At 53.4% G+C, this 14,373-nt stretch overlaps 1 protein-coding gene across 1 annotated transcript in view; it reads right to left on the reverse strand.

The window, feature by feature from the left end:
- Positions 1-14,373, reverse strand: part of HPSE2 (heparanase 2 (inactive)) — a 109,798-nt gene that overhangs the window by 8,250 nt on the left and 87,175 nt on the right. The window contains exons 6-8 of the mRNA XM_027672371.1: positions 9,983-10,076; positions 7,294-7,400; positions 6,049-6,163 (exon numbers count right to left, since the gene is read on the reverse strand). Coding sequence (XP_027528172.1) covers positions 6,049-6,163; positions 7,294-7,400; positions 9,983-10,076 — 316 coding nt within the window. The remainder of the gene's footprint in view (positions 1-6,048; positions 6,164-7,293; positions 7,401-9,982; positions 10,077-14,373) is intronic.

The following is a 14,373-nucleotide window of genomic DNA, read 5'->3' on the forward strand; positions in this document are numbered from 1 at the left end:
CTTCTCCATCCCGGAGGAAGACCAAACACCAACATTAACACAAAATTCCTGCTGTGGGAGCAGCAGCTACAGGAATCACTGCCAGACACCACTGGCACTGAGGGGACAGCCTACCCAGGCATTGGGAAAGTGGCAAGTGGAAGGGGCCCCTGCCTACTGCCCTTCGTAAGCTGGCCCCAGTCAGTGGCTCCCGCCTTCCTGGGGAGCTGAGCAGATGGAGGAACAGCCAAACCTCTCCTTTGTCATCACCTCTTCCTAATAGGGTCCAGGCAATGGAGGCTACAGGGAGTGGAGCTGCCAGATCAGAAAGCTTGGAAACCAAACACAACTTTTCTGTTTCCTGTTCTTCCAGAACACCAACCTCTCCTGAGAAGGGTCCTGCTGTCTCACCTCTTGCACAGCCCTGGGATGGCTCTGTCACCAAGGTGGGCAGGTCTGTCACCAGCATAGTGCTTCTGGGAGATTGTGAGCAGTGCCTGTGTCCACCCTCCCAAGACCAAGCCACTGCTGCTGGTCCCAGATGGAATTTGTCTCTGCTCCACCCTCCAGTGCAGGAGGAGCAACCCAGCTCCAGGTTTGCACATGTCTTGCAGCTCCAGTGGGTGGGTGCCAGAGCTGCTAGCTGCAGCACAACTTTGATGCATTTGAGAGTCCAAGCATATGAACTTCAGAGTTCTGGTGCACTAAGAGGGAAAGGTGCCTTAACCAACTGTGACAGCGAGCAAGAGTTTAGGTGCTTTAAATCTGTCTCCTTGTTCACAGATAAAATGATCCTCAGAGCTAACTTGGAACTCCTGGAAGGATGAATGCAACGAGAGTGCAGAAAGCAGACAATGCCTCAGTCCTTGAGACACGGTAGAAAGGACAAGGCAGTGGAGGGGATGCCCTGCTCTAGGCACTTGTGCCAAGGCTGGCTGGGAGATTTCTGCAGGGCACCATTTCCACTCTGCCCTTCAGCGGACCATGTTTCAGCTTGACTTCTCATGCTTTTCCCCCATGCACATCTGAACTGCCCGGGATTTGATCCTTCCCTTCCATGGGCAGAGCAAAAATCCTGTACCAACAGCTCCGGCCAGTCCTCGCCTCTCCCGCCCCTTCCCTGTCTGTAGGCGTCGCTCCCACCAGAGCTAGTGCTCCAGCGTGCAGGGCAGATGGGGGTGCCATACACCCGCGCAGCAGATTTATGATCATCAGGAACAGTTTCCATGTGTGCGCGAGCTCCATTGAACCTGCTCTCTCTCCCTGCCCTCTGTCACTCCTATACTTGGGACCATGCCTCTGTCTGCATGACCCATGGCACGCTGCAGTCTGACCCGACCACCCTCTCCTAGATGGTGACCTGAAGCTGAGGGTCCCTGGGAGAGGAACAGCAGCCACAGCTCTGCTCTGGCAGCTCAGACAGCTGCGTGTGCACAGCGTGGTGACTCAGTGCTGGATGTGCAGATGGGCTGGGGCAGCAGCGGGGCTGAATTCCCCTGGCCCCCCGGCGTGGGTATGGGCACAGGTGGGCAAGGACCCAGCCCCCACAGCCCTGGCCCGGTTGGGGCCCCTCTGGTGCAGCACAGGGGTGGGAGAGGCACCGTTCGGGGAGACGGCTGGGACCTCCAGCTGCAATTAGCAGCACCTCTTGCCAAGCCAGCTCAGCTAATGAGCGCACCAGGGAGTGTGTACGTGCAGCAGGCGGGAGCATGTCTGGGGGACCCGCTCTCACTCTCCTGGCACCTCACTGGAGGGCCCCTTGCCTCTGTGCACCCAGAGACTGGGAGGCCCAACCCATGCCCTGATGCTTGGGACACGATGGGCAGACGCCATTGGTACCAAATATCCAGCTGCAGCCCAAGGACACAGCTTGCACCACGGCTCTGCCCCAGGCACCCCAAGAGATTCTATGGATGGTTGCAGCCTGGCACTCAGCTTGTTCACACCAAGGCTTTTGTGAAAGCCCCATGGGGAAGGATACAGATCACTAAGGACAGACGCAGTATGAGCTCAGGGTCCCCCCTCCTCCAGGACAGACAGTAATACTCTTTCCCACTGAGTTCTCATCAGTGCCTTTGGGCAAAGCCAAGGAGGTGAAAAATCACCTGCAGCATCCAAGCATCTGATCACAGCACCATTGGGCACAGACCTTCACACTGCTGTGATACTTTCTCAAGGACGCCATCAATTCACAGGCAATATCAAATTGTCTTCCACCACCACAGCTGAGCAGGCAGCCCCTGCTGTCGCTTCACCCTCTGATCCCTCTGGGACTTTCTCATGCTGCATATGAACCTTATATGTAGAAAAGAAATTTTAGTGTCTACCTTCGTATCTTACTGTCCAGAGTCTTTAGGGGAAGATCCAAGAGGAGCCACAGTTATCAGGAAGTGGAAGTCTGGTTTTCAGCTTTGGGTGAAGGGGGCTTATGTTCCTCAAGCCCTGCTTAGAAATATGCTCAAGTTTTTTCTCTGCATAGGTAAAACCTTATAGCACTGTACCTTAAGGGAACAGAAATCACTACCAAGGACGGATAAAAAAAGAGGTGAGTACCACGTGGAAGAGCATTGAAAAAGGTCTTTAACATTCTGTAACAATCTGAAGAGAAATCTTACGCCTGTCTGGGGTGAAATAAATGTATGGCATCCCTCTGGACTGTTTCAGAAAGATATTAAGGAAAGAGAGATAGAGTGTGTAAGCTGCATGCCTGAAATGATCCTAGAGCTACCAAATGCCAGATCAGCATTTCAGAGGCACTGCCCTGTGAAGAGCAAATATTGGTGCTGTTCCTGCCCTCTTTCCCTCCACTCCTCAGTCCCTCACATGTACAGGTGGGTTTAAGTGCAGGCAGACAGACTGATGTACCTGTGAAAGGCCTTATTTGAAGGGCTTCTCAAGCACAAGCCCTTACTATTAGATGACTGACTGCCCCAATCACTCAGGAAGAAAAAGCACTCCAACCATACATGAAAATGTTGTCTCAAAAATAACAAGACAGTAAAACACTTGAGCTCAGAGAGAGGGTGAATGGGCAATTCTGGCAGCCAGGATGGGCATTCAAGCTGCTCTTCCATGGGTGAAGGACCTGGATGGGGGGCACGAAGGCCATGCCCCTTGCAAAATGCCCCAAAAGCCACAAGTCTCTGCTTAGCTCATGAGTCAGTGTGTGGAAAGCCCAGCAGAGATGTGAGCATCTTCCTAATTTCACCGGAACGCTGCAGGGCCCCTTGGCCACACTTCTGCCACCTGAGACCATTTTCGGGGAGTCAGGCTACATTGCACTTGCAAGCCACCACAGTGCAAAGCCAGGGATAGACCTACTTAAACCTCTGCTTTCAAGGTTTCACTGCAACCCTGCCCACAAGCAGCTATTCCCAGGTGCTCTTGCATTTCCCACTGAAACGAACAGAGATTGGAAGTTTATTTTCAAGCCAAGGCAAGGCTAACCCTCAAAAAACACAGAGCAGACCCCACCAGGCTGCCCGTGTTTACTGCCTGGTGCCTATGCCCAGAGAGCAGAGATGCTCTCTACCCACCTGATGAGCTGGCAACCCTTGCTAGCTCACAGCACAGTCCGCAACAGCTACTGCCACTCCGCTACACATAGAGCGATGTGGTGATCTGCCCGCTCTTCCCCTGTACATAAAAAATCCACTCAGAACTGCACTCCCATGGGAGAGGAAGAAAGAAACAGGGTGGTTTAGAAGCCGAGACTCCCACTGTGCTGTTCACCAAGTGATCCCTGTTATTTGCATTTCCTGATTCCCCAACATGACACCTTTGCCACATGTTATGAGCTTTCTTATGCCATCCACTGTAACATGCCCTAACAGAGATGGTATTGATGTGGATCCAAGGGATACAGCTGAAGGACAGGGAGGAGGGCTCGTGTAGCACCAGCACAGTGCTTGTATGGTTACACTTGGGTTTTTATGAGAGGCTCTTTAAGACAGGAATGAAGGGCTGTGTCTGCATCGCTGCACTGTCCCTGGACCATGCAGGAAACTCTCTCTGGACCATGCAACTAGCTGGTACTTAAGGACACCGCTGTAAAAGGCTCAGCTTCAGCTCACCATCCTGAAACACGCCATCCTTTTATCTGACAAGCAGGCATCAGCAGTGGCAGGGGAGGAGAAGGAGGTGCAAAGACTGCTATGGGGAGCCCAGCCCTGGCTCCCAGTTCCCTGAGGAGCTGCCAGCTGGAGCTGTGATTGATGCTGTGGCAGTGCAGCCCTTCTCTCAGCAGGCAGCTGCCTCACGCCCAGCCGACGCGCGGAAACCTCTTTGTCATGGCAGCTAATGAGCAGATTGTATTTCACAGTGCCGCGGCCCCGCGCAGGTACAGCCAGCGGCTTTCATCTCCCTGATAGCTCCCACGGGAAAAGAGCAGCCACTGTCCTGCAGAGCAGGTCACGGCCCGGTCTTCTTGGGCTTTGTGGAGTTCACAGCTTTTAAACCCTTCGTTGGTTTGCACCTGCCCGTGGCTCTTTTATAGCACAGGAATGGAGGGAAAGGTTTGGGGAAGCACCGCTACAGTTTGTGCAGGAATACAGTGGTGGTATGTGGGATCAGTGCTGAAGGAGCATGGGAGAGTGAGGAAACAATCATGATGGAGATTGACATCTAACTTATTGGGAGACTTATCTTTAAAACAACAGCAAAATCCAGTTTGAAGACTTTCATTGTGTTTAACAGCCTGGAGTTTATTCCTCTAACTCCTTCCCTGGCTTTAATCCTGTTCCTAACAGCATGTCTGCTCCAGCCACTCTGGGGCCACTGCCCACCGTGCTGGCAGAGCTGGCCATGGGGCCACTCCCCTCCTGTGCTGGGAGAGCCTCAGTCACCTGCTGCCCAACACAGCAGGCAGATATTGGCCTGCACCCGGGAGCAATCCAGGGTGGCCCTGAAGCCTTGGGTAAGGGGGAGATGTGTTTTGGCTGGGAAATTGGCTCATCAGAAGAAACCCATCAAGTGCTTGCTGCAGGCTCAGATTCATCTCAAACAAAGCTCAAAGTCCCCAAGACCTCCCCCAGCCCAGGCCCCCAGATCTGGCAGGTATGCTTGCTGGAAGGCTGCATGTGTGAGCAGACCTAGGTGCTCCACGAGATACCCAGAGCAGCACAGGCAGGGGACCATGCTCTCCTGCTCACTGGTTTGCTCTCCAGAGCCAACCACCATGCCATGCTGGGAGGGTTAGCAGAGACCTTGTGTCTCATCAACACCTCCTGTGTGCACCCCAACGCTCAGGGATGCTGTCACAGGGATGCCATTTTCATCAGCCAAGTAGGTAGAGCTGACTGAGACACAGCTCCCTCAGCCTCTGCTGCCCTGCAGCCACCCACAAGCACAGCATCAAAGGCAAGTTCAGACTGTCAGAGTTGTGCATCTCTCTAACAGGGATCCCCAGCTCGCCAGCAGCGCCTGCTGGGTCATGGACCCATAAATCCCTTGAAGTGCAGATGCAGAGCACCCAGCTGCTCTGCCAGGCACTCTGCTTACAAGGCAGCATATTTACTAGCCCCAACGGGAAAAGGAAACCTGCTACTTTTAACAGGGTTTTTCATTATCAGTACCATGTGTTCTGGGAGTTCCCTTCTGCCCAGGTGCTTCTGAAGAGTGAGGGATATTGTGAGGACTGCTGCTCACTGTCAAGCTAGGAATGCCTTTCACCTTTGTTTCTAGAGATCTGAAATCGAGTGCTGAGGCTCTAGCCTGGCTCCCCCCAGGCCAGCTCAACACTAGAGATCTGATTGTGTGCCCCATGCCATGTGTGATGGTCCTGCCATATACGTCCCTCCAAATCCACAGCCTGCACTGGCCCCCCTCAGCAGCACCAGCCTCCCTCCTGTGCTAACGACCCTGGACACTAGATGAAGTTTCAGAGGTATCGCCCTCCCATCTGCCACCAACATGTTACACTTGACATGAACTAATGTCTTCTATTAACACTGCAAGAAACAGACCTGGAAAATTCATTTTCCAGCAGAGTTCAGAGAGGCCACAAGGAGAGAATCCCCCAGATGTGCAAGGAGAAGCCAATGCCAGCACAACGCCCCTGGGCAGACCTACCGGCAAGGGGTTGAAGTTCTGGTCCACCAGGTGGTTGTGGCCATGGTCGAGGAAGGAATGCCGCACCACCACGTCGATGCCCTGGCTGGCCAGCAAGCCCAGTGTGTTCAGCCACCTGGGGACAGAGTGAACAGAGTCAGGGCATCATAGAGGGACCACCATGGAGGGATGACCTGGCCCCAGTGGCACAGCCACTCTCATGCATCTGACCTGATGTCTGCTCCAGCACCTGAGTTGAAGCCTTCAGATGGTTTTGTGAGCTGGGTATTAACCAGCTCCCACTATCCTTGCCCCAGAAAACGTGCATGCCTCTCCCCCCACTGCAGCCACCTCTGCCTCAGCTGTGCTCAGTTTGTGTGTCCCAACACTGCTCCTGAGCCCCTGCATGCACCCCAACATCTCATCCCTGTGCCCAGAGCCCAGGGTGTTCCCACAGCCTGCCAGCACTCTGCACCCACTGTCTGAGGAGGGCAGACTGGACCTTTGCACCAGCCTGTCTTCTCACACCCCCTGGGACAGGTCTCCAACCCTTACAGCCCTGATATCCCAGGCATGTCCCTGTGCTTCCCTGCAAAGCCTGGATAATTTTCCTCCATCTTTTTTGATCACAGCCAGTGCTGAAGTTCTGAACTGAGGCTTTGCAGTAGTATGTCCAGGCCATGGGACTGTGCCAGTAGACCAGTCCCAGGAGCCAGGAATGGTTGTATCTTCACAGGAGAGAAAACAGTTTCCAGAGCTCAGCCCTGACATTCCCCCTGAGCCTTTTCCCTGGGCAGGTGCCCTGGGAGTGAATGCATGCAAAGATGAGTGGTTGCAGCCTGAATCAAAAACGCAGAGTGGGAGCAGATCCGGGCAATCCCAAGCTGCTGAGTGAGGCAAGCCTCTTGGGATGCCAGCTCTGGGATGCCACAGCTGGCATTCTTGGATCACACCTCTTGTCCATGCCTGTGCCCTGCAGGCATGGTACCAGTGTGGGATTTAGTGTACTTCCCTCCTTACTCTGCTTCTCTGAGTATGCCAGAGGCTGGGTCACCTACAGGAAAGCAGGGCTGAGGAGGGGTAATAGGGATATAATGGAAAAAATAACAATACCCAGGCTGCCAGGGAGTACTAAGGGGGGTACAGGTGGGCATGGAGCTTGCCCTCTGTCAGCTGCAGTGGCTTTGCAGCACCTGAGCCTGGTGCTGCAGCCCCACCAGAGTGGGGGTGGCAGTGCCCTGGTGCTGGCAAGCCGGCGTCACTCACAGGAACCCGGCCGCATAGGAATCGGAGAGGTTGTTCATGCCTCCGGCTGAGGTTGTGCCAACACCTTCCAGCCAGATCTTCTTCCCTGGTGTGTATGTGTTCACTACCTATACAGGAGACAAAAGAAACCAAAGTTATTCTGGTGCACTTGTGATTTAAAGCCAAGGCATACATTTCCTGTCCTACACCCTAGGAAGACTTATGGAGGCCTTTGGTGATGGTGCTGCTGGGCAGTCAGTGCCTGCCTGGCCCTGGCATGTCACTATGTGTCTTCACCATAGCTCGGTGATGGGAGACTATTCCTCACTCTCTCCTGCCACTGCCACATGCCCACTACCCATCTTCTGGAGCTCTTCCAGACTTGCCCTCCCAAATGTGCTCTCATGCTCCCAATCCCGGACCCTGCTCTTCCCCTGTAGCCTCCCTATGCACTCCATCCCATATACTGCCCTCCCATGTCACATTAGCTCTCCATATCCCCATGCAAGGTGGCTGCCAGCCATGGGGAGCCCCCGAGCTCCAATGGCTCTACAGTGTGGGAGCACTGGGTCAGGTACTGGAGCCACATGGAGGAAAGGCAGACACCCAAAGAGAAAGCCATGGGATGCCTCTGGGCACGGACAGTTGGTCCCATGGCTGAGCAGGGGCTTCTTTGCCACCCGAGGGGTCCATGGCACAGGTGGGACATGCAGGTCCGAGCATGCTGGACCACCCCTTACAAGGCTTCAGCCAGCAGCGCAGACACCTGTGAGATGCCACACGGGACAGGAGGGCTCAGATGGCCAGAGCTGCCCTCTCCTGGCATGAGCAACCTTCTGCACCGCACAACACCCTGTCCTCTCTCTTGCAATCCCACTTCCCCAGGCTGGGTGACAAACTTTTGCGACCAGATGTCTGCGAACCCAGAGGCCCCAGGAAAGCTCTGCGCAGCCTGATGGATCCTGCCCCATTAGTGAGGAGCGCTGGAATGTGCTGGATGGACTGGGATCCCTCAAAGATGTTAAATACGCCAGCTCTGGGCTGCCTCCCACTCACAGCCTGTGAGAGTCGACAACCCTGACTGAAGCCCCAGAGGTGTTGGCATCCTGCCTGTAATTATCTAAGCCCGCCACCTTCCCCGGTCGGAGAGGAAGCAATAAAACAGGGAAGTGGACAAGTCCAGCTGCTCTAATCAGCCCCGGCAGGATGCACGGACTCAGAGCCAAGCTGGAGGCTATTAGCACCCAGTGCTGTGCTTTTGCTCAGCCACACTGGCATTCCCAGGAGAGCCCTTCCCCAGCCCTGCCCTGTGCAGAGCCAATTCTGCCCCATGGGTGTGAGGGTTCCCTCAACCTGCATCAAGGGCAGCTCCTTGCTGCTTCTGGTCTCGGGACAGATGGGGTCCCATTCCCTTCCCAGCAGGTTCCTGACCTGCAGCAGAGGTGGGACACATGCCACCCCTTTTCATGTGGTATTATACCCTCAGTGGAAGCAGGGTCAGCTGATGTCTCTCACTTGCCCCACAAAGATCCCACTGACCACCCTGCCATGCCTCCCAAAAGCAGGAGGATCATCCACATACATGGATGATTCCCAGCTTGTGCCAGAGGACTCAGAAAGCAGCTCCTCTCCTCCAGCTTTGCTGCGCCGACCCTCTCATCCCCTTTCCCAGGGCCTCTTTCAGTTGTTTACTCATTCTATGGTTTCTCCCTGCAGGAATTACAACAGTGAGACATTGTGGTGAGTGGTATGATTTGAAAACCTAGACAAGACAGATGGACGGACACCTCCTCTAGTCCCTAAAGCCTTTCCCACTCACTAGGTGTTCCTTATTTCTTCCAGGACTGACAGCTGAGCATGTCAGTCACAGCTCTGGCTCCCATATCAGCTGAAGCAGGGAGACCCTGAAAAGCCCTTGTCACCTATCCCAATGTTAGAGATGCGAGCTGGGTCCCCTGGACCAGTGGGGAAAGGAGTGCTCACTAGCCAGGCAGATCTATGGACTCTGACACCATATGTCAGCAACAGCTGGGTTTTATGACACAGTCAAAACATGACCATCAGGGAAAAAATACAGTTGTTCATAATGGTCATGAATCTCCACTAGTGAGAGTCACTCTGGGAATGCAACTGTCACTACTTTACAAGCAACATTTTCAGGCACTGTGAACAAGTGGGGCAAGATAAGGCAGTAGGAGACCCCTCCTGAGCAAGCTGGGCACCGGTGGGGCTCGGGATGGTTTGGTACTGCCTGACTGCTCACTCATCCCCTTATCCCAGGGAGCCGGTTTCAGAGAACACCCTCATTATATGCTGTTCCCTTCAGGAACAGACAGATGGGACACTCAAGCCAGCCAATCTTGTCTCTGCCCCTGCCCTGTGCTTCCAGCCTGCATCCCAGCACACCTGCACAGCCCATGCTGTGCTGCAGCACGTGGCCGCTTCCCTCACAACCTGCCACACATCCCACCCTGGGGACAGGCATTGTGCTGCCTGGTCTTTCCCTCCATCCCTGCATGAGGGCTGTCTGCATTTTGGCTCGGAGCAGAGCCACCCCAGCAGCCATCCTCCATCCTCCATCCCTACCCCACACCAGCTCCCCTGGGAGTGCATCAGCGCTGAGTCCTGTACCCAAGCATGAGCTGTGTCATGGCCAGGCACCACAGGCACAGTGCCCCCTCAGCCCTGCAGACCCTTTCCACTCACGTACTTTCTGGATTTTCCTGATCTGGTCAGAGAGTGTGTCCAACAGGCGCGTTTTCAGGAAGTCCGTCACTTTGGCCACCCGACCATCAATGTAGTAACTGGAAGGAAAATAAAAAGATGAGGATCAGACGGCTGGGAGTAGCTCTGCCCCAAAACCACGCCCTCCTTTCCTGCTGCTGTACCATGCCAAGAAGCCTCCTTTGCTCTGGGGGAGTCTCTGCTTGCACCCTGTCCTGCCCTGGCCCTTCAGCCATGCCTGTGTCTGGCAGATGCTTCAGTCTCCAAAACAGGGCATAAGGTGGACGTGAGTATCCTGCAGGTGAGTATCCTGCACTACAGGAACCATGGAAAGTTTTACAATTTCTTAACGTTTGCTGGTGAAATTCTGGGAGCAGAATGCCAAAGGCTGGGAGCAAAATGCCACCTGCAAAGGCTTTGCAACCCCCTCACACCACCTGCACCTTTCTTGCTTGCTCTTCCAGCAAAATCTGCAACTGATTCCCCCACTCAAGATATGTCCTGGCTGTTACCTGCAGAGGAAATCCTGCTCTCACAGAAATACCTTCTGGCCTGGGAATGCCAGGGAGTGTTTCCCATACATGGGGCTTATTCCTGCTCTCCATGTGCTTGCTTACATAAAGCATAGCTATAGTGCTGCCCATCTCTATGTGAATCATCTAAGTGTGAGAGGAAGGCTTTGGAATGCCTCAATACTGTCTCCTGGCTCCAGGCCATAAGGTGAAGCAATCTGTCCCAGAGTGCACTTACCCTGTGGCTAAAGGTAATCCCAACCTACTCCTTCTGAAGAAGTGTCCTGGGCTGTCATCTCTGCCCCATGCAAGCAGCAGTGGCAGGTTTTGCACATATCCCAGAGGCTCCTCCCAGCCTTGCAGGTAGCCCAGGATGCCTGTTACAGCATGCACTGGCACACCCCCGGAATGATCCTTTAGCTGATGATAAATAGGTTTTGCAAGAGAAACCTTCTGAACCTTCTCCTCCCAGTTCTGCATTGTGCATCAGCTGCTCAACACAGCTAGCCCCAGAGCATGTCAGAGCCATGTTGGGGGGATGGAGGGTTCCAGGAATTACAGCACGTGTGACTGTGCTGGTGGGGCTCAGTCATTGCCTCCCATCCCTCACTGGAGCTACATCCATTCAGAATTCACCAGAGATACACAGACCCTTTTCCTTCTCTGCAGACCTCAGTGCAGCCATGAGTGCTGGCATACATAATGGACTAAAGATCTGGGGTCTGAAGAAAAGTGAATTCACCTTTCCAGGGCCGCTTTCCCCATAACAGGCATCTCATCTGCAATGGTGAGCAGCTGTAGCAGTTGTAGTAGCTCCTTCACTTGGGTGCTGGAATGCAGGAGCATCCCTAAAGGATGCTGTGGGCTAACTCAGCCTCAGCCAGAGCACCTGGCACATGTGCAACATGCACAAGTGCTCAGAGAGGATTTTTATGTCTCACTGCTCCAAGTCACTAACTGTCCCAGAGCAGAATTGCATTACAGGCTCAACTTGCAAATGCATTAAACAAGAAGAACCTCCCCTGTCAACCCTCCCCCAGGTGTGCGGTCCCAGCTGCATCCCCAGAGAAGTACAGAAACATGCCAGGCACATCCCAACACTGTAACTGGGGAAGGAGGCAAGAGTATATCTGTATGTCCTTGGTGACTGAAAGGTGCTAAGGGCAGATATTTACTCCAGGGAGGACTTAGGAAGTGTTCAAAATAACTTCAATCACTTACACACAACTGAACCACTGGCTGCCGGGAGGAAAGCAGATCTGTGAGCAGCAGGCAGTGGTGGGGTTTACACAGATTACTTTTAAAGACAAAATTACAAAGCAATGGACTCTGGGGAAGGCAGATGTTTGGATTTTAGCACGGCACTTAAAAACAGAACAGAAACTATTTTTCAGACTGCTGTGGACTAAAAACCCCATCACCTGGGTAAAAACTGGCTGAAAGGCAATAAAAGGGTTGCATTGACAGGTAAAAGATGGAGTTAGAGTTACCTCAGTTTGTGTATGACCTGTCCAATACATCAGGCTTTGTGCAGGGTTTAGCTTGTCGGCACAAGCCAATATGGTCTTGGAGACCAGGATAAACCCCTTGGAGAGTAAAGACAGGCTTATACCTCCTCATTACTTCATTCAAGCACAAGGTGTTCTCTGACCTACAGCTCCACTGCCAAGGGGAGAGGACCAGGAGCAGCCCCAGAGGTGCCTCTGCCCTCCAGGGGACCACATGGAGGCAGCCTGGGAAGGTGCTGCTGTGCTGAGCACAGCCCAGACCCTACTGGGATCAGAAATACCCGGGGATAGTGCCATGGTCACATTCTTTTGACAGCTTCATTAACAATGCAGAGAAACAGAGACTGGTAGAGCATGAAGGGCAGAAGTAAACCTGCTTCAGTCTCAGGAAATCTTGGTAGCATATCTCCTGGGAGAGTGAGGAGGGGAACACCTCGGCTTCATGTATTTAAGCAGATCATGAAGGCAATTACAAACTTCAGTAAGATGGCAAGGATCTCTTGCAGATCTGCCTGGTGAGTTCTTGGTCACCAACAGGTACTTTCAATCTCCTCACACTGGGGAAGAGGGAAGATGGCATCAGTTGCACATGGCTTGCGAGGAAGAGAGAGGAACTGAGGACTGCAGCGATACCTGGCTATTCAGGAATGGGTGAGCTGTTTCCAGCTGTAGGCTTCAGATCGTTGAGATGAGGGCACATCCTTTTGGAAACCTTAACCATCAGTAAAGGCAGTATAGCAATCCACAAAATGCAAACAACTGTCAGGCCTTTAAAGCAGGAGAAGAGCTCATTAGGCGTGGATTATTCCCAGGAGCAAAGACTGCAGCTTTGCTGATATTTACAATGACTCAGTGCACTTGACTTTAAAAAAACACCCCTAAAACAGTCACAACTCTTCAACCTCCAAAAAAGCCAGCAGCAGCTGCAGAGAGCTCCAGTGCTGACAAGTACCTCCCCAGGCAGCCAAGATGAGCCAGCCCCAGGGGTCACGGTATCCACATCCTCCTCTCCTGGTCCGGCAAGGTCTGAGTGCCAAAGGAGATGAATGGACAGATCCTTCCCAGCATGGGCAGGAGTCTCTGGCAGCTGAGACTCTGCAGAGGCAGAGGACATGTAGCTCATGGAAAATCTATTCATCTCCAACACAAGCTGACAGACCAGTCAGTGGTCTGGGTATGGTGCAGCACCAGAATTGGCCCCAAAGCCTAGGAGACATCAGCATGCTCACCATGGGCACTGGCTGTGCTGCACACAACTCCCCAGTGACTCCCAGAGAAGGACTGTGCCAGGCAGCAGGGCAGGGCACTTGGGCGATTCTGGGGCTGGCTACGTGTCTCTGTCCTCTCACCTCCAGGTCTTGTGCTGCATTTAAAATGGTTTTCTGGAAAGATCTACAGTTTGCTGCATGGGACCAAAAAGCATTGCCCGACATATAATGAAGGCAGTGCACTGATTCTTGGGCAGCTGGTTTCGTTTACCTTCTCCCTCATTTTAAAGAGAAACCTTTGCCCCTATTATCTGACCTCTTCTTCTGTTGCAGTTAATTACATTAAAGCCCACTTCCCAAAGCTCAGGAATTTCCGGATCTACTTTGTTGCTTGCTGCTACAGGGAGAGTCTGCTAGGAATTAGAGCATCTGCCTGCTGGGGACGCTAAGCAGGGAAGATCCCCACCTTTAGCACGACACCATGCAGCCACTACAGCTGTGAAAATGAGACACCTCTGCTGACAGATGGCCCTGATCCATGAGCATCTCCCCAAGGAGAGGGCAGAACTCCCATACGCAGCACAGGACATGGGGCTGCCCCACTGCTCCCACTGGAGAGGAGAGGCAGAATGCGCCAGTCAACTAGTAAGTGCACTGATGAAGAAAGACTGGGGGCTGTTCTCTGGCCCAAAGGCACAACTCACACTCATGCCTTTCTCTGCCCCCTGACAACATGCCTTTGCCTCTCCTACCACTGGGAGCCAGCCCTGGCCCATCCCATCTGCCCAGTCATGCTCTGGCACTGCCTGGGACTGTGCTGGTAGCCCAGGCCATGATGCTGCCAGGGACTGTTTGCTCCATCAGACAGTGAAGAGGATGGCAGTCCAGCAGGCAAAACTGTGGCCTGACCAGGTTTATTTACAGGTGGAGATGGGTCAGGAATTCCTTCATCAAGCCCCTTCCTCCAGGCACAACCTCTGAAGACACTGCACTCTGAGCTCCCAACAGGCTGATGCGAGCCCATATGTATGTATACCCTTGGTATATGCATTGGCATGTGTGCACATGCTGGGCAACTGGAACCTTTGGGAAATCTGCCCTGTGCTACTGCTTGTGAGCATCTCCATCTGCATGTTCAACATGACTAAG

The sequence above is a fragment of the Neopelma chrysocephalum genome, unplaced genomic scaffold (genome assembly GCF_003984885.1).
Source record: "Neopelma chrysocephalum unplaced genomic scaffold, ASM398488v2 Primary Assembly neopelma1_97390, whole genome shotgun sequence".
NCBI classification, from domain to species: Eukaryota; Metazoa; Chordata; class Aves; order Passeriformes; family Pipridae; genus Neopelma; species Neopelma chrysocephalum.